Consider the following 20,241-nt stretch of genomic DNA (forward strand, 5'->3'; position numbering starts at 1 on the left):
TTAGATTACGTGGCATCTTGCCTTACAGTATCTCTGGGAGGAAGGAAACAAGCAAGATTATTTCCTTGAATTTATAAATGATGAAGACATCAAGACTCAGTCCATAAGTGCTATATATTTCCTGTGGTACTGAATTTTTTGATTCAGTTATTTTTTCTGCCTTTCTTCTGGTTTATGTGCCCTAACATGGAAGTACATCAATGTATTTGTAGAACTAAGCAAATCAATATGAACTGAAATATATGTGGTCTGGAAAGCAACCTTGGGAGTTTAGTTATGTCACTATTGGCAGGTGGGAACACCTATATATGAGCAATTCTTGGGTAAACTCAAAGACAGTGAGTTTCAGAGTGGGGTTGGCATGGAGCGGTTCTAATTAATAATTGTAAAGTGAAATAAACATGTTTTGGGATAAATTCCAGGAGAATGTCACAAAATATGTGAACATGAAGAATCAGGTCAGTGTCACTGGATGCTAGTAGAATGTAGTGCTATTAAAAAAAGATAACTCAGGTGAGGGGGGTGAGGGATAAAAGACTACACACTGGGAACAGTGTGCACTGCTCAAGTGAGGGGTGCGCCAAAATCTCAGAAATCACCACTGAAGAATTTATTCATGTAACCAAAAACCACCTGTTCCCCCAAAACCTATTGAATTACGAACAACAAGATAACCCCAAAGAAACTACATGTACGTGAACTTTGAATTATCTACAATGATTATCCAGGAAAGTTAAAGAGGGTCCTTACAAATTGTTGACGGATGTTATGATTTTAAAACAAAGGCCAGAATGGAAAATGATGCTATCAATGTTGCTTTGGGAAGACGAAAAATCTTTATGCCTCATCCTTGCATCTAGATATGGAGAATGGTCAGAGACATACTTGGGTGTAGTTAATGCCCTAGAAAAATGAACTGAAATTAGCTCTCTTCAATTTGGAAATATTAGGGCTAAAAGGAGGGGTCATGATGGAAATACATAAAGTAAGGAAAGATACATGGTGTAACAGTGGAAATTCTCACTGCATTCAAAAAGAGTCCACATTGTGTGCAGAAAACAAAGGTTATTTTAAAGATTCTTTAACATAAAAAATGTAAAGCATACTAAAGAAAATAGAATAAAAACCTGGGTTATTCAGACTTGGATTTAGTGTTAGCCCCAGAAGTAATTAATACCAATCAAAAGCAAACAGATCAGATACTTAGTAGGACTGTCAGAAACTTTCACTTATGTTCACTAGATCAAATTCAGCACAACTCAACCCGTATATTAAGTAAGCATCTGCTTTTTGCCAGACCTTCTTCTCAGAGCTGGGATACAGCTTTAGACAAAAGTCAATCCCCACTCTCAGGAGGAGAGAGAGAGGCAATAAACAATTGAATCACTTTTTATAATGTTAGGTGAGATAGGGGAACATGAGGAAAAATAAAACAGGCAAAGTTGGTAGGGTGAAATAGGGTGCACACACATGCTATTTCATAGAGTGATGGGGAAGGTGAACTTTGATTGGAGACTTGAGGGAAAGGAATGAGCTTCCTGTACTGAGTCAAGTCTGTAGTACCTGTGAGGTTAGTGTTACAGGAAGCCAGAAGAGGACAGCAGAGAGCTGGGGAGCAGAAGAGGCACTGTCACACCTGTAGAACTTGCTGCTCTTGGAATCTGTTGGATTCCAACCACTATGGAAGCCTTCGGGAACAGAACGGTGGAAAGAAACTATAGTGTGTGAGCCACAGAAGAGAGTTGAGGTAAGACTGGGAGACGAGACATGGCCACGACACAGTGTGTATACGCCTGGAGAAGAAAGGCCTGCAGAAAGGAAAGGTTAAGCAGGAAATTGAAACAGGTAAAATGGGAAAGCTGTCAGGGGATACAGATAACCCCAATCAGAATTATCCCTGTAGCCAAGGACTTGATGAGACTCCATCTGTAGCTCATTAATGTGGTTTCCAGAACAGCAGTTTGGGGGTGTTTGAGGATGATATGAGTCAGTTTGTTCCCTTCCACAATAGCAGAGTTGGGCTTGTGTTTTCTGTCTTTCCACATTCTTGAATTAGAAAGATCGAGGGGCAGAGAAGTAGAACCAGTTTCGTCATTGTACTCAACTTCTTCTGCCAATAGGCTGCCAGGCTCATTGAAATGTTCCCCCCTCCTCCCATCCTCCTTTCTTTCTGTTGGTTCCTGTAGTTTTGTGGCTTTGTTTAAAGATTAAGAAATAACAGAGGAAAAGCCATATTCCTCCTTGTTACTTGTAACAAATCTAAGTTGAGGTTATTGGCATTAATCCCTCCCTGCCCCTGGTGCCTGAAAGTTAAGGTAAAGCAACAAAAGTTTATCTAGAGTCTTAACGAAAAGAATTTTTTTAAAACTGTATATTTATGCAGTTTTGGTTGTGGGAGTAGTAACCGTTGTTTTTCATTTGATCCCATGTCAAACATCATGGTATTTTGTTTCCTCGTTTCTTCTGTTCATTTTATTATTATTTTTAGTTCAGAAAGTCTATTTCGCTATATTTTATAAACCTTTCAATGAACATGCTTTCTTTCCTCCTTGGTTATGCCTTTAATGACATGTTTTTGTCTCCTCTGATGCTTGAGTAACTGGAATCAGAATCTGCATAAGACAGCTCTGCCATAATCACTTTGAGTTCAGTAAGGAAGGGGACCTTTACAGGCAACTTTTTTCCTTTTTTCTTAACGGGATTAAGAAGCTCAGCTCTTTAAATTCTTGCATATAACATTGACATTTCCAGGGTGTGTTTGGACCAGGGAGTTCAAAGAGAAAGAATAAAAAAGAAAAGCCAATATGACTTTGTTTTTTACCTTGCTGGAGGAACTGTTTGTGCAAATCGCCTATAAGCTTATTGACCTGAATCTTTGACTCCTTGTTTTCTCTGGATTTGGCTGGAGTGGAGACACTGATGGAGCACTGATAGGGCTGATTGAACAGCCCCCAGCTTTGCTTGGCAGGAACCTCCCTTCCCTTCTCCGCCATCTCCCCCTCCCTCCACATGACATTATTGTTCCTTGGCAGAACCTCTGTTTTCCTGGATTCAGTACTTCTTTTTCCTGAAATTTATTTTAAAATCGTTAACTTTTTCTTAGGTAAATCATCTAGCAATGCAAAATGAGAAGTAATACTTTTTAGAATGTAAACATAGAGGTTAATAGTGTCCTATAGGCCAGGTAGTGGCTCACCCTGTAATCCCAGCACTTTGGGAGGCCAAGGCTAGCAGATCACGAGGTCAGGAATTCAAGACCAGCCTGGCCAACATGGTGAAACCCCGTCTCTAAAAATGCAAAAATTAGCTGGACACAGTGGTGTGTGCCTGTAGTCCCAGCTACTCGGGAAGTTGAGGCAGGAGAATCGCTTGAACACGGGAAGTGGAGGTTGCCGTGAGCCGAGATCGCGCCATTGCACTCCAGCCTGGGTGACAGAGTGAGACTCCATCTCAAAAAAAAAAAAAAAAAAAATTAGTGTCCTATAAGTGCTTTTATCTCATAAGATTGAAAAAATTTATACCTTATGACATTGTGGTATCACTCTTTTAGAGCCATCTTAAAAGTCCCAAAACATAGTTTTTGCTAGGAATGAGACTGATTTTTTAAAAAACCACAATTGTTGGAAAAATGGGAGAGCATGTGAAGGAACTCTGTTCTTATAAGAGTAAACACTTTCTTGGTTTTGATGGAATCTGAAGGTATAAAAATTTGCTTCATGACTCAGTGTTCTGTGTAAGGGTCAGATAAAGCTTTGTCTACTTACCTCATCTCTCATTTCAGATATATCATCATAATTGCAACCAAATTAAAGTGATTAATTTTTATACAATGTTTGAAATGACCCATGGTCATTTATGTGAGTAACATATGATAATATGTACTACTGTTTAGCATATGACAAACTAAATTCGTTGTTCTTTCTGTGAGCTGACCAACAGATCTCAACTGTGCAGTCTGCTAAAGGTATTTTTGAGGCGTATTAAACTTGATAAAAAGCTCTTAATCTTCTCACATAAATGTAGATTTTCTTATTAGTAGGTAAAATTTCTCACAATGCTTTTGTTATCATTTGAGAAGCAACAGGCAATATTAAAGCATTTGTCCATCTATTACCTGATGGGATATCTTTATCTCTGGTAGGCCTAAACATAGACTGTGTAATGGGAAATGTAGAAAGCTGTGGTGCAATGAATTGGTGCAATGAATTTAATTATAGTAATAAACTCAGCCACTTTTTTGTTGTTCTTAAAAGGTCAAGTAAAAATAACTGAATGTGTTGCACCAATAAAGTAAATACTGATAAAGGATGCAGATTGCTGTTTCAGCTTCTTTTTTTTTTGTCATTCAGTGAGATTCCAGAGATTGGCATTAGGGCTATGTGCCAATTATAATAATCTTAATAATGGTAATAACAACGTTCATTTGCTGACTGCTCCTGAAAGTCAGACATCTTCCTGTATATGTATCATCTCTAATCAACTTACTGTCCTACACGGTAGATGCTGTTTTCACCTGTGACTTCCACAGGCTCAGCAACTTGGCCAAAGTCAACAAAACTACTAAAGACTAACACAGAATGAAAACTTGCATTACTGGTGCTTAATAAAAATAGAGAACTAATTTTGCTTCCTGATGTCCACTGTTATATAACTCTTGTAGAAGGAGGGAGAGGAAAACATCTGAAGAAGGTTGGATATATGAAGTATAAAGCTCACTTTTTCAAGGTATTTTTACTGGGCATTTTCTATTAAACACTAATTGTACAGGATGTGTCAGTCAAAAATAAGGGTGTTTACAAAACCAAATAAAGAAAAAGGCTAACCTAAGTGAATTAGGGATGTTCTTAAAATATTTCTATCTTTTGGTACTTCTTGAAAGACTCTGTCAATATAAACCATTTTGCAATAAGTGGAGTTGGGATTTTGATAAGGGGCTATATTGAAAGCACGTTAGTCTCATTATACTAACTGAAAATTATATTGCCTTGTTTTAAAGAAATGCAATAAGCTACAGGTTCTCACTGCCTGTTTCTTATGATGTTGCTTTCAGGTAGTTTAAAAGAGTGAGGACACACCAAAATGTGTGTATTTGGGCAGAAGCCAGTAATAAATGGCAGGAATGTTTACAAATCCATCAAAACTATTTGGATAAGAACTTCAGCCTTGTAGAAATGTTTGCAAAGTGAACTCTTTAAAATAGTTTGACCTCAACACAAAATAAGACTAAATAAAAAACGAAGAAAGGAAGGAAGGAAGAGGGGAAAAGGGCATTGTTTGCAGGGAAAGCTCTGGGCACTGTGAAAACTTTTCACTTTTCTGAAGGAAATGCAGTACAACAGATGGTAAGAGTGGAAGTGAGATAAACATAGGAACTGGAAAAGTAAGCAATGCATTCTAACAGGTTCTATATCAAAGATCTGGAGAAGTAGAAAGATTAGACAAGGAACTGTTCTGAAACTTGACAGTCTCTGTATCTTAACAAGTCTTAGCACATAGCAGAGATGGAAAGTGGAATTGCACAGACAGTAGGCTGTGATTATATTTTTTCTGACAGAAAGGAAGGTCTCTTTAAGGATTATTTTTAATGATATAAATTTACCAAGCTGGAAATCTGTCATACAGATATATAACACACTTTGCTTTCTACGTATTTAACAATGCGATTTGATATAATTTCTATTGTTGCTATATGATTAGCTCAAGATGGTATATTTTAGGTCTTAGGTAAATTGTAATTTTTTTCAATGCAAATTATGGCCCAGGCAAGTTAACCAATACTGAGAACCTATGTTACCTGTTTCTCGTAAGCATGGATATGTATGTGTGACCATATGTGATCCTGCATGTATAGAGGCAGAAAGATGACTACATAAATAATTTTCTCATTTCTTAAAGATACAGTGATCTAAGAAAGGAAAGAAAACATGTGCACAAGATAGACAAGGAAATATATATAAATATATATATATATGTAGAATAGTGTTAAACTTGGGCCGATTAAGGAAGCAATGCATTCACTCCCAAGCTTCCTTATGGTAATGTGCATCATTCTAATGTGGAAACCATTCACCAGCATGCATCTGCCTCATTTAATCTGTGCATTCTGTACTCCTATATTCTGTATTGGTGGCTGACTCCTAAAGGGAATACCAAAATACAATAATCTTTAACGAGAAACAATTCTACAAAAATGCAAAATGATACAAAAAAAATGGACAGGAAAAGTAGCTTATATGCTAAGGAAAACCCAATTCAGATGTGTTTTATCTACAATATTGGCAGTTGTGTTGGGTGACTTTTAAGATGCCCCTAAAAATATCAAATTACTAATAAAAGGAATGCATTTTGAAAAAGTATGTAGTATGCATCTTATTTTCACACCTAATGTTGTCAAATATATTAGATCTATTCATTCTCCTTTTTAGTTTATTTCACAATTGTTTAATTATTTTTCTATCAAATGATGAACCTAGGACAGTTCAAAACAGTGTGGGACAATTCTGAAACTCGGATAATTCAAATAAATATTAAGTGTTGCTTCGAAATTCTGAGGCTTCTTTGACAGGGGTTTCTGAACACCTGAGCACTGGGGCAGTACCGTTTATCTGAGAAAGATAGTTCTGACCTTTACTGTGGTTACTATGAGGTTAATGAAGCTTAAACTTCAGAACTCCTCATTTGGACAGATTCCTCACAAGGCCCTGCACCTAATTTTGTAAGTGGGACTTTGAATTCTTTTTCTTGAGGAGGCCCCCTGAATTGTATAAGCTTTGGTTTCCACCAAGCCTGAATCAACCCCTTTTAGTACCTGTAAGTATTAGTGATCTTCAAAGGAGACAACCAGGATCAAGAATGTTAAGTTTGTTTTCAACTTCCTAATTTGTTGGAAAACCAAACAGATGCACAAAAAGAGTTTGTATTTATATTAGATACCTGAATTCCAAATCTATTATCATTACAGGGTAGTTATCCTTTGCCTAAAGAGACCACAGATACTCATGAAAAGCCTGATTTTGAAAGTGCTATGCTAAAAAATGAAGAGAGAGGGAAAGAATGTCTACATTTCTGAAACTCTGGAAAATGCTGTGGGTACTATCTATGTTTTTCTGGTGTTATCACCAGCAGCCAAGAACCTGTTGCTGGCACTAAGGGAGGAGACGCTGTTGGAAGACCTTTTAGTAAAAATAGTCTGAATGCGTCTTGTGATAACTAATTTGGGACTATCTCTGGTGTTGGAAGCTAGATGTGCATCTGAGTTAGAAGGAGACTGATGGGACCTAGAATATTCTTTTTTTTCCCAGAGATGTGGAAACTCTGTTAGGATTAGGTGCAGCTGTAACAATAGGTTCCCAGAAGTGGCCACAGGACTCTTTGGCTTGCATCCCGTTGTCCACAACTTTTTTTTTCTTTTTTTTGAGATGGAGTCTCGCGATGTCACTCAGGCTGGAGTGCAATGGTGCAATCTCGGCTCAGTGCAACCTCTTGTCTCCTGAGTTCAAGCGATTCTCCTGCCTCAGCCTCCTGAGTGACTGGGACTACAGGTGCCCGCCACCATGCCTGTATAATTTTTTTTTTTTTTTTTGTATTTTTAGTAGATACTGGGTTTCATCATGTTAGTCAAACTCCTGCCCTCAGGTGACCTGCCCACCTGGGCTTCCCAAAGTGCTGAGATTACAGGCATGAACCACCACACCTGGCCCACAACTTATTTTTATGGTATGGTCCATGCTAAAAGAGAAGCCTCTGTTTTGTTGTCAGGTGGTCTATGCCCAACTCTAAATTATGTTACTATGGAGGGTTTTCAGTTTATGTAAAATGCATAGCTTTTATTTGCTTTGCTTGGTTATTAGAATAATTAATGAATGAAAGCATAATGGCAGTCAGTGCATTCAACATTCCTGTGTTAGCTTATCCAGTATTTATTGAACACCTGCTATGTCAGACATGTGAGACATGCTGTGGATACAGTGGTAAGTAAACACAGGCAAGGTCCTGGATATCGTAGAATTTACCTTATAGTGAGGAGGCAGACATTAATAAAATAATCATGCAAATGGTGCAGGGTGGTTTGATCTAGTGAGGAAGGTCAGAGAAAATGTCTTGGCCAGGCATGGTGGCTCACACCTGTAATTGCAGCACTTTGGGAGGCCAAGGTGGGAGGATTGCTTGAGCCCAGGAGTTTGACACCAGGTTGTCAACATAGGGAGACCTCATCTCTATAAAGAATAAAAAATAGAAAACCTGGTGGGGCATGGTGGTACATACCTGTGGTCCCAGCGCTTGGGAGGCTGAGGTAGAAGAGTTGCTTGGGCCTGGGAGTTTGAAGCCACAGTGAGTCGTGATAGTACCGTAACACTGTCCAGACTGGGTGATAGAGCAAGACCCTGTCTCAAAAAAAAAAAAAAAAAAAAAAAAGAATGTGACACTTAAGCTGGAATAGAAGTTGGGGAGGCATTAACTAGGCAAAAAGAAATCATAAGGTTTCAGGTAGAGGGAACAGCACGTGAGCGACACCAGCCTGGTGAGCATGCAAGGAGAGCAATAGAGATGGGTGTGAGTTGGACCGGAGAGACCAGGAAGGACAATGATCATAAGGCTAAGGACAGGAAATAGTAGAGATGAAGCATAAAGAGGAAGATAAATATTCTGAAAGCTGAAATATGAAATTGCAAATCTGAGCTTTCCATAAGCCATAGTAGAGAGAGAAAATGAAAGAGGAAGATAATTCCAGTGATGAAGCGGGAGGAAAAACCAGGATTTGTTAGGAGAAAGAAATGTTAGCCCTTATTTGTGAGTTCTGAGAGTCATTCGTCATTAGAGTGTTTGAACTAGTGTTATATAAAGGGCATTCAGATAAGGAACGATGCCTTTGTTAGGCCTAGAATATGCATTCTCTATTGGCTGCTTCTCCGGCCTTTGCATTTTGAGTGTGTGACTTAAAGTCCTATTTCACAATACAATGGAACACTTTGATAATGAGTGTTTGCTTACGAATAATATTCTTAAATAAACACAGAGGCAGACAAACAGAAGAGATCATGGGTTTTTACTGGCAGAACAACATAATTATGATTGGGTTATAGTACAGAATATCCTCATTTAGAGACCATAAGGTGTTACTGTGTCTCTTCTTGGAACAAGAAATGCTGTAGGTATTTAGAATCTTCTTCTGATGGGAATGACATTAGTTAGAGTGAGACTTTTTGAAGGGAAGGTAGAGGAAGGGATAATAAGAAAAAATATTTAAATATAAACTTTGAAATATAAATTTTAGAAACATTGTTTAAAATAGAATGTTGGACTGGGTGCAGTAGCTCAGGCCTGTAATCCCAGCACTTTGGGAGGCTGCAGCAGGAGGATCACTTGAGGCCAGGAGTTTGAGACCAGCCTGGGCAACATAGTGAGATACTCATATCTACAAAACATAAACATAATTAGGTGGGCATGGTGGCTTGGGCCTCTTGTTCTAGCTACCTGAGGCTGAGGCAGGAGGATTGCTTGGGCCCAAGAGTCCAAGGTTACAGTGAACTGATTGCATTGCTGCTCTCCAGCTTTGGCAAGACTCTTTCAAAAGAAAAAAAAATAATAGAATGCCTTGTTTTCCCACACTTGCTTATGTATCTCACCCTTTCATGTGCTCGTTGAGAGAAATAATGAGGAATAAAATTATCAAAAGACAATACTGATTAAAACTTGCCTTATTTTATCTCATGTGGAAATTTCCCTTATGCATCAAATCTTCAATGAACTTAAACTTTGAGTAAAACTCTTTTCATATGGAGGATAATATTGATAGCAGGGATAAATATTCAGTACTGTGTTCAATAATTCACTGTTCTTTCTTCTTCAGTTATCAGTACTTCAATTGTGACTTTTACATGATGTCGGTAAACATAAACATTAGTATTTTCAGTATTTTCCCGTTACTAGCTATGATGATACACTACAAATGACAGTAGTCATGCATTAACTATAGAAATTGAGGCTGGGCGTGGTGGCTCGCGCCTGTAATCCCAGCACTTTGGGAGGCCGAGGCGGGTGGATCACGAGGTCCAGAGATCGAGACCATCCTGGCTAACATGGTGAAACCCCATCTCTACTAAAAATACAAAAAATTAGCCGGGTGTGGTGGCGGGCACCTGTAGGTCCAGCTACTTCGGAGGCTGAGGCAGGAGAATGGCGTGAACCTGGGAGGCGGAGCTTGCAGTGAGCTGAGATCGCGCCACTGCACTCCAGCCTGGGAGGCAGAGCGAGACTCTGTACAAAAAAAAAAAAAAAAAAGAAGAAGAAATTGAGTTTCTTCTCAGCATGACAGTGTTAGCCCTGGACCACTGTTATCAACTGTTTCAGGATTGTTTCCTCATCTACATTCCTCAAATGTATAGCCAAATAAATGTGGGTTCTAGTCTTTTGATCTGCTTAATCTTTCATATTAAGGAATCTGAAACTACTGTCAAAATAATATTTTGTCAGATAGGAAAGCCCCAAATAGGTTACAAAAAAGTCACATGCTTTTTAAAAAATAATTGTATACTGAATATAACTACCCAGAAGATAGCAAAACTCTACATTTTATTATATGTAAGTAGTAAGTCAAAGGGAGATCTGAGTTAGAAAACAGGATGGGAATCCAAAAACATAATGGACATAATGGATCTGTTCTTTTCAAACAGTTGAAATGCTTTTTTTTTTTTTTTTTTTTTTTTTAGGTATTGCCATAAAGGGGACAGCTGCATGTTTTTATTTTTGTTCCTGGAGATTAGAATCGTGTCTATAATTTGGTAACATAGAGTTAATTTAACATGACATTTCTGTTTGGATAATCTATAACCAAACAATTGTTTTAAGCTAGACAATATTGTGAGGCTATTAGGCAAAGCAAACATAAACTGAATCTTAAACTTTAATGTCCTCGCCCTTCAGTATGAGCTTCAGTTTTCTGTTTTTGACTGTTACAGTCCTTTAACCAAAGCTATCTTGTCTGATGATAAAACCATAAGTGTATGAAGCTCACACATTTTTCATCTCTTTTATGACCTTATCTTTCATGAGCTTCTTCTGTGAAGGTATCCTAACTATAGGAAGCACCTGGAAAACATATGTGATATCTATTCTCTGATAAGCAGTTGTGAACAAGAAAGTAGATCTGTCACTTCTGAACTGTTCATTGTTAAAAAATACTTTGATGATTTAGCTGATTGCAAAATACATTATAGGGATGACTAACAGCTACAGTAACACTCCTAGTCAAGAAAGTTCAATAGTTATATTGTACAAGAATTTCTATAAGAGGTTAATATTGATAGGAACTACATGGATTAAAAGAGCAAGGTTGAGAAGGGCTGTTTGCTTGCATGACTGCTTTCAAACACTGCTGCTATTCTGTGCTGAAAAAGTGACTGTCTCAGAATGTGGCAAATCTTTAATTTCTACAGAAGTATTTAACTTTCAGTGAAAAGGTGTTTGTTTGCGGTTTTTAAATTATTTTTGCCTGGCGAGTGGAGCCAATGCTTTTACCACCTTACCAACAATACCTAATATGGTATTTAAAGATCCTGTTTCATGTGTTTCAAAGACTATATTCAAGTGCATTTCCCCGAGCCATTTATGCTATGCATTATATTGCTCAATAACACCTTCAATTTCCTCCTATAGGACTCTCATTGATTCTGAAACCTAGACTAAGAAAAATGGAAAGGCCCACAAAATACGTATGATATCTTTTAAAAGAGTAACAAAAGAGTTTAATCTTGTGACGGAAAACCATTAACTCCATAGCCATAATTTTAGAAATATTATAGATTTTGTTACTGCTTGACATTTATTCCATTTCATCATTTTATGAATTGGTTGCTGGATATATATAGTGGTTATCCCATTAAATATGTTTGTGCTTTGCTGAAAATGCACTGAAATTTCTATTTAAAAGTATATGAATAAAAAATCTAGAAAGTAAATGAATGGATGTCAAATGAGTTCCTAGCTCTTTCTGTAATTCTCTTCTTGGCATCTTTTTTTTCTGTCTTCCTTTCCTCTTCCTACCAACACAGCTCGTGAAGCAATATCTTAACAAGCTTGTCCTTATTATCTTGCTATTAATTATTCATTCCAGTTTTCCTAAGCTACTCTAGAGTACTGATTTCAAACATAGAATCAAAAATGGATAGAAGTAAAAAAAAAAAAAAAAGTTTATCAATAAAGTCAATTTCATTTAAATCAGGAAGAAGCTTGGGTTAATATCAAAATAAAGTTATATTTATAACTTTTTCATGAGAATAAATATATTGGAAGGAAAGAAGCAAGTCTCTCTTGTGAGAAAAAAAATAGTTTCTTAAAAGTAATTCACAGATTTCATATTTGATTAAATTATTTTCAATCAGTTATTTTTCATTAGTAAAAAGCATTAAAAAATGAATTATGTCAAAACATTACCATAAAAATAAGAACTAGTTTTCTGACATAAAGTTAGAAGATGAAGAATCTAAAAGTTGGAAAATTTTGACATTTTATTTATTAAATAGAAAGAATGTGCTGAAAGCAATTAATTAGCAAATGTAATGATATTGCCGTAAGTTATGGTAAAAAGAATGAAACTAATATCTAATTTTTTAACTGGTCAATGAGCAATGGTAATTGATTAACATTTGTATGTAGTTGATTTTACTAAGTGCCAAGTAAAATAGTAAACCGTAGGGAAAAAATAATGCTTATAAAATCAAATCGGTAAAACATTTTATTTTAATATGCAAGCGGCTGGGCACGGTGGCTCACGCCTGTAATCCCAGCACTTTGGGAGGCCGAAGCAGGTGGGTCACCTGAGGTTGGGAGTTTGAGACCAGCCTGAGCAACATGGAGAAATCACGTCTCTACTAAAAATACAAAATTGACCGGGCATATTGGTGCATGCCTGTGGTCCCAGCTACTTGGGAAGGCTGAGGCAGGAGAATCACTTGAATCCGTGAGGCGGAGGTTGCGGTGAGCCGAGATTGAGCCATTGCACTCCAGCCTGGGCAACAAGTGCGAAACTCAGTCTCGGGGGGAAAAAAAAATTATGCAAGCATAATGAAGAAATGGGGCTTAAACATGATAAGGAGAAAGCAGCTGTCAGATCACATCCTGCAATCTCTGTTGCTTGCCATGTAGTTGACTTTGACGGTAATGTCCTAATAAGTTAGGGGCATGGTCTTTGGAGTCAGACTAACTTGGCATCAAATCCTGGTTCTGCCACTTACTAGCAGTGTGCCTGGGCATCTTTCCACATCTCTCCCCTTTGGTTTATTTTTCTGAACTATAGGAATATGAATACATAGCAGACCTGTTGATGTGGTGTTTATAAAGCATTTAGCGATATACCTAGTGCTGAGTAGTGCTTGAGAGATGATATGTTTAGATTTAATATAGAATCTGATCTTGATGACATGATCTATACCTTATTCATCTTTATGATTTCAGGATTTTGCATATAGCAGATATTGAAATGAATATAAATTAAATTCTGATCCATTCTGTTTTCCACATCCAAATTTATCATTTCATATGAGATTCTTTTGTTTTAGTCATCTTTCTTTTTTAATTTGCATTCTTCCTTTAAAAAATATGATTAAATAATTAGAAAGTTTAAATTATTCTTTCCTCTCCAAATTTTTTTTATTAATGTGATACATATTGCATACACTTTACCTAGTTTTATAAGTAGCTTAAAAGAGGTACAAACTGTAATTTATTTTGAGCTGTTAAATGTGTATACTTAACTACTTTTGTAGTGCTTCTTTAAATACTCTGCAATACTTATTTTCAATATCTAATTATTTGTAATGCATGAAAAAAATTAGAGCAAAACATTCAATGAATCTAGGTTATCATTATTGAGTATTACTACCAAGTTGAAATCTAAGCTCTACAGTTCTGATCTGGCAGTTAAGTGACATTTAATGAAAGCTTTTTAATCATATGAAACTACTAGTTCAATCAACCCCTGAATAGGTTGAATTACAATATTTTCATCTTGCCATTTTCTTTTTCTATCAGATATTGGATGAGAATGATCAGGGGTAAATTTGGAATATATGCACGAAGGAAAGGACTTCACTCAGTCAGCCATTAGACAGTTGAAGTATTTTTCAAACTATTTCTTTAGTATCTTAAAACGTCTTCTGGATTATACTCTTACATCATTGAACTATCTGGTTTCACCACCTTCAAGCTGCCATGTTTCCTGCACAATAACTTAATTACCATAATCTTTCTCCTATGGAATTCTTTGGGAAGGTAGCTACCATTTTTAATCTTAAAAATTGTTTCTGGCTGCGAGTGGTGGCTCACGCCTGTAATCCCAACACTTTGAGAGGCCCAGGCAAGTGGATCACCAGAGGTCAGGAGTTTGTGACCAGCCTGGCTAACATAGTGAAACCCCGTCTCTAAAAATACAAAAATTAGATGGGCATGGTGGTGTGCACCTGTAATCCCAGCTACTCAGGAGGCTGAGGCAGGACAATCACTTGAACCCAGAGAGCGGAGGTTGCAGTGAGCCTAGATTGTGCCACTGCACTCCAGCCTGGGTGGCAGAGTGAGACTCTGTCTCCCCCAGCAAAAAAAAAGAAAAAGAAAAAGTTGTTTCTAGTCATGTAGCCTCAGGATATTAAACCTACAAAATTCAATTTCACATCTTCAAATTTTCGGATATTTATTGGTTTCTTCCTCCAAGAAACTTCTGTGGCATCAAGTCTGGGTTTGTTGTCATGCTGTGTGCTCCTGTCCCATCATGAACTTCTCCCCTCAAAGCACTTATCACACCGGCTTGCAATTCCCTATTGATCTGTCTATATCATACATTGGTCTATATGTGATGTTTGAGAGAAGTCCTTTGTTTTATATTCTCAGTGCCCAGCACAGTGCCTGGCCCTCAAAAAGCTGTGTTTTAATGAACTAATAAAGAACACTTTGTATCACTTCTGTGTAACAGAGGTGAACGTTTATCAGTTCAACTGGATCATTTTCTTTAAGTTCTAATTTTTGTGGTAACTCTGATTAATCAGCAATGTATTCTTCCAGACATACTCCTTTCTATTTTTTCTCATTGTTTTTTCTTCCAAAAATATGTAATTTGCCTAATAAAGTATTTTGGGGTAGACTTACCCATAGTCTCACAAAAATTGGGAGAGAGAATGTTTGAGATATTAGTGTTGTTACGGATGAGTAAGGGAGAACTCAAAAGACCCAAAGTCTGACAAGGTGCGCTCATAGGAACTTAGTCAATATAGGTTGGTTACTGTATTTGTATCACAGGGTCATATCAGTCCCCCCACTGAAATACCTCCAGTGCATCTCATTGCAGTCAACATGAGGGTGGAACTCCAGAATTCATTATATGACTTCTTCATGGTCAGTCTCTTTCTATGCTTCTGATCTCTGAATTTCTATACTTTATGTCTTACCACTTGGAATTATTCATGAACTATCTTAATTGTAGGTTTTTATCAGTGACTACTGCTCTCATGCATATTGCCTATTTCCCCAACTAGATTATATAGTCCTCAACAGAAAGTACTGTTTGTTTTTCTTTTTCATATTTCTCATTGTATTTTCAAAAGTGTGTGTGAGTAATGTTCATGATTGGTTGAATTTTGCATGGCACCATAGGTTTCCAACAACTAAAATGTAAAAGTAAGATGCAGGAAGGCTTACTCCTTTGTGTGAATCTAAGGACAATACAGTTAATACCTGAATATAAAATAACTTCTCTAAGTGGTTCTGCTTAGATTTTATTCTCTGTGATCTGGGCCCTTGGCTATATAATTTTTAACAGTGTGGCTTCATGGTTGCTTGTTAATGGGTTGCTCTGGGATTATTATTCAGGTGTTCACGGTTCTCAACTGGAGGAGAGATGTAAAGAGAAAGGATGTTTTGGAAAGAATGCCAGACTAACAATTAGGAGACTCAAATTTAATTTCTAAACTTGTACAAACTGCTGTTCTTGGTGACCTTTATGATGCCATAACCCTACTATCCTGCTTGTTGGGGAAAGGAGATTTACATAAAACTGCTTCAGTATGCCACCCCTGTGATGTGTGGGAAGCACTTATTGCTGGAACATGAGATTTGGGGAAGTTCCTTATGCAGAAACTAATATGGTAGCTGTAAGGCCATGGATAAGGTATTGACCCTATCTGTGCATCAATTTCCTGAATAGTAAGTTGATCTAATTTGGGCTACATGATTTCCAAAGTCCCCTCTGGTTCTAAAATTCCTGTGTTTCAAGACTCATAAGGAATGAGAAAAGTGCTTGGAAGGGGTGGATGCTATTTAAAAACTTTAGGGTATATTCTCTATTCTTTATCATTGGGGAGCATGACTCCTTTTGTATACATCCCTGAATTAGCTCCCAGAGTGAAACTCCATTCAGTCTGTGGAAATGTAATCAAAAGGTCACTCATCTAAGTGGTAAATAGTTGTGTGGATTCTAGCCTCCATGAAAAATTAAGTGTTGGAAAGGTCAACATTTCTCCAAATTGGGTCAGGTATCCCTAGTGGCACTCAAGAAGATTAAGATGGTACACTGATATTTTATTAAATAGCCTTGAATCAATGGTAAAAAAGTTAAGTTTCTTATATTCTTTGTATATCAGTGAGAATGTCTCAATTTCATATTACCATTTATCACTTAAATACTCCTCTATACTTGCTACTCTTTCTAATACAAAGCAATGAGTTAGAAACTCAGAGTCTAAATAGACATGGTAGCTTGCATTTAATAGTATTATCCGTATTTTTGTTAAATCTATTTTTGTGATTACTTTCTATTTTTGGCATGTGATACTGATTTTCCCTTTGTAGTAATGATAAACTTTTTGATTTTCATATATGTTGTTTGTTTTTAAAATATGTATTTTTTAAATTTATGAAATAAGTTATTAAAAAGTGAGTCAATTTAAAGAAAGTGTCACTCAAAATATTGCATACATGGTGACTGGCCCCAGATCATTAAAGTAGCATAAGAAGTTGGGAGGAAATGGAGTGTATTAGTAAGAGTCCATCAGGAAACTGATGATGTGGTCACTGGGTTTAACTAAAGGGATTTTGGTGAAGGGATAGTATACAAGGTGTGGGCAGGACTAGGGAAACAAACCAGGACTGGGAAGCATCTAAGTGTTCACCGTAGTCAGAAGCTTAGCACTTCTGGTCTCAAAAGACACGAGAGAAGATGCTGATGCAGGTGCAGGAGGGCACCATAGAACAGGAGCTCTAATTCTGCGATACAGTCACTGCTGGCAACTGAAGACCATCAAGAAGGAAGGGAATAAGGGATGAATACCTGACCTTTCTCCCCTCCTACCTCTGATCCTCTGCTATGCTGTCAGTGCCTCTGGTGGCTGAATTCAGAAATCAGAGGCCAAGGGAGCTCCAGTGTTGGAGTCTATTGTAGAGTTCAGGATCCCTGGGTCACAAAGCAGGGCCTAGAAGGAAGAGAGTGGATTGGGGCCAGCAAGAAGGGGTAAGCAGAGAATGCCAGGAGACATTAGGGTTCTCCACCAAGACTAAGGTTGTGATTCTAGTTATGCCAGTCTGCTAATTACATGGCATTAGTTCACTACTTACATGTAGGCAGGGGTGATATTCAAAGACTACTGATAAGGCCTGGGATCTGACCAATCCAAATGGATACCATAAACCTTCTGCTCACCAGGCTTTCATCCCATGGTTCCTGGATTGAAAGAAGCTTTCATCCCATAGCTTCTGGATTGAGAGAAGCAGGAGGAGTCTCGGTAGAGAAGGGCCAGAGCAGGTACAGTCAGGCAGAAGGGAACTTGGTTAGTTCAGGGCTAGCATCTATGTAACCTGCAAAAAGGGGCACAGATGATAAACCCTTTTTTGTTCCTGAGCCTTTGTGCCTTTATGCTTGCTAAGACTTGATCTTATTTGTTTTAAAAATGTTTTAAAATATTGTTTTAAAAACTTGGACCTTACCTTGCATTTTCATTTGTCAACTTACTCTCCTTAATTGTGTTTATATTTTCAAAACGGGACTGTCTTTTTCTGTAAATATGATACTGCTCCTACCACAGTTTCTTAAACATAGTAGATGCTCAATAAATATATTATGGAGGGAATTTCATTGGTATTCATTCTGATAGTTCTGAAAGGAAAAGATAAATCAATTTTCAAAAATCTTTCAATTTCAGACATGAGATTCAGTGGTGTGGTTTATGTATTTTATTCTTTAATATCCACCAGAATCCATGCACTCTGTTAAGTAAACTGAGTTCAACAGAGCTGACCCTGGGTTTCTACATTCCTTCTCCTTACCTTTATTCCAGTTTTTAAATTTATTTTATGAAACTACACATAGAAATGAAAATAAAATGTATGGAATTTTAACTTCAAAACTCATATTAACGTCACATTGTGTCATTTATCATAATCATGATTTCCTGAAAATTCTGTATTTTCTAAGTTACTTTGAAAGTTTTTAGAAGGTCAATGTATTTTTTTTTTTTTTTTTGTATAATCATACGAAGATTTAAGTAGTATTACAGAGTTGGGCACCTATATGGAAAATAGTTATTGGATACTTCAGAGAAAGCCAGATAGGCAAGCAATTTAATTTTAAAATCTTGGCATTATTCACTGGGTGCGGTGGCTCACACCTGTAATCCCAGCACTTTGAGAGGCTGAGGCAGGTGGATCACTTGAGGTCAGGAGTTCAAGATCAGCTTGGCCAACATGGTGAAACCCTGTCTCTACTAAAAATACAAAAATTAGCCAGGTGTGGTGGCGGGCACCTGTAATCCCAGCTACTTGGGAGGCTGAGGCAGGAGAATCGCTTGAACCTGGGAGGTGGAGGTTGCAGTGAGCTGAAATTGCACCACTGCACGCAAGCCTGGTGACAGCGAGTGCGACTCCTTCTCAAAAACAAGCAAACAAAAAAACAAAAACAAAACAAAAAAACTTGGCATTATTAAATTCAAGGCATAGTTGCTGTGATTTTAATATTTTTTTTCTGTCTTCATATTTTCTTGTTATTTTGTTTTTATTTTATTACCATTTATGGCAACATATTAGTTAATATTTTAAAGTATACATTGTGTTAAAGTGGATTACTTTTCCTTAAAAGCTGCACATACTTTGCTACATTATCACTTAAAATGAAGGTACTCATTAATTAGACTTTTTACTTTTAAAATATGGTTGTATCCTTAAGGTTTCTCCTTTGCCATAACTTTATTTTTGCTCAGAATGTTACTGCCTTTTTAATGTGAAAATGATGGCATACAATTATAGAAACTAGCGTATTTATTCAAGCAAAAGTATAGCTTTATAGTTTCCTTTATTGTGAGGAGTTGAGTCACTGGCTAATCATTTAATTATGGCCTTTTATACTATATTTTTAAAACAAATAAGACCCAGTCTTAGCAAGCATAAAGCTGGGGAAAAATAAAAATGTTCTTCAAAGTAATCTAAATTCAACCAAAACCATAGATATGTCTTATTCTACGATCTTTATTTATCTGCATCTTATCTTTAGAAAAGTTACAATTTGGAAATAAATGAGTTAAGTTTTTCTATATCAAAAGTATTAGAAAAAAATATAAACTGCAATTTCATTTTCTTCTTATATATATTAAGAACTCCAAAGGAAATTTTACATGGAAATGTTTTTTATTGCTTATAGTACTTAACTTCATTCATTTATTGATAACAAATACTGATTGTCTTTATTGTGAAGCCACAATAGATATCAAAATAATCATGAACGTTTATTAGTATAATGACAATATGTATAGCAAACCTGTAATTAGATATATGATAAGGACAGCCCTTAATGAGGATGTGAATGTGAAAGAGAGGGCTTTGCTCATTTTCTTTCTCTCCTTGTGTCGGTGTTTTCCAGGTGATGATGAAGGAATCCAGGAGACAGCAGAATCAGATGGGGACACACAGTCAGAGAAACCGGGGCAATCTGGAGTTGAGACAGATGACTGGGATGGCCCAGGTAGGAGAGAATATTTAAAATTCAACCATCTTTACTACTGTTAGAAATACACATTTTTCTTTTTTTCCTGAACATTAGTTAGCTTGCAAAAAATGTTTTTGTGTGTTCTGGTTATTATAAGAGCATTTAAATATAGATTATTATTTTAAAAATACTTTTTAGATTTTTGTTACATAAACTATAAAAACCAAAGTGCTACCACGGCTTGAAGTTTCCTTCAGTTTTTTCTTTCATCTTCATGTAAAATTAGT

General features: G+C 36.8%; 1 protein-coding gene across 12 annotated transcripts in view; it reads left to right on the plus strand.

Annotated features, from left to right (window-relative positions):
- The window catches only part of ZFPM2 (zinc finger protein, FOG family member 2), a 503,820-nt gene that overhangs the window by 105,661 nt on the left and 377,918 nt on the right, over positions 1–20,241 (plus strand). For all 12 annotated transcript variants that reach the window (XM_073999280.1, XM_073999283.1, XM_005563905.5 and 9 more), the window contains one exon: positions 19,889–19,990. In XM_073999280.1, the coding sequence (XP_073855381.1) occupies positions 19,892–19,990 (99 nt within the window). In that variant the 5' untranslated portion in view covers positions 19,889–19,891. The remainder of the gene's footprint in view (positions 1–19,888; positions 19,991–20,241) is intronic.

This window comes from Macaca fascicularis, chromosome 8, assembly GCF_037993035.2.
Source record: "Macaca fascicularis isolate 582-1 chromosome 8, T2T-MFA8v1.1".
In the NCBI taxonomy this organism is placed as follows: Eukaryota; Metazoa; Chordata; class Mammalia; order Primates; family Cercopithecidae; genus Macaca; species Macaca fascicularis.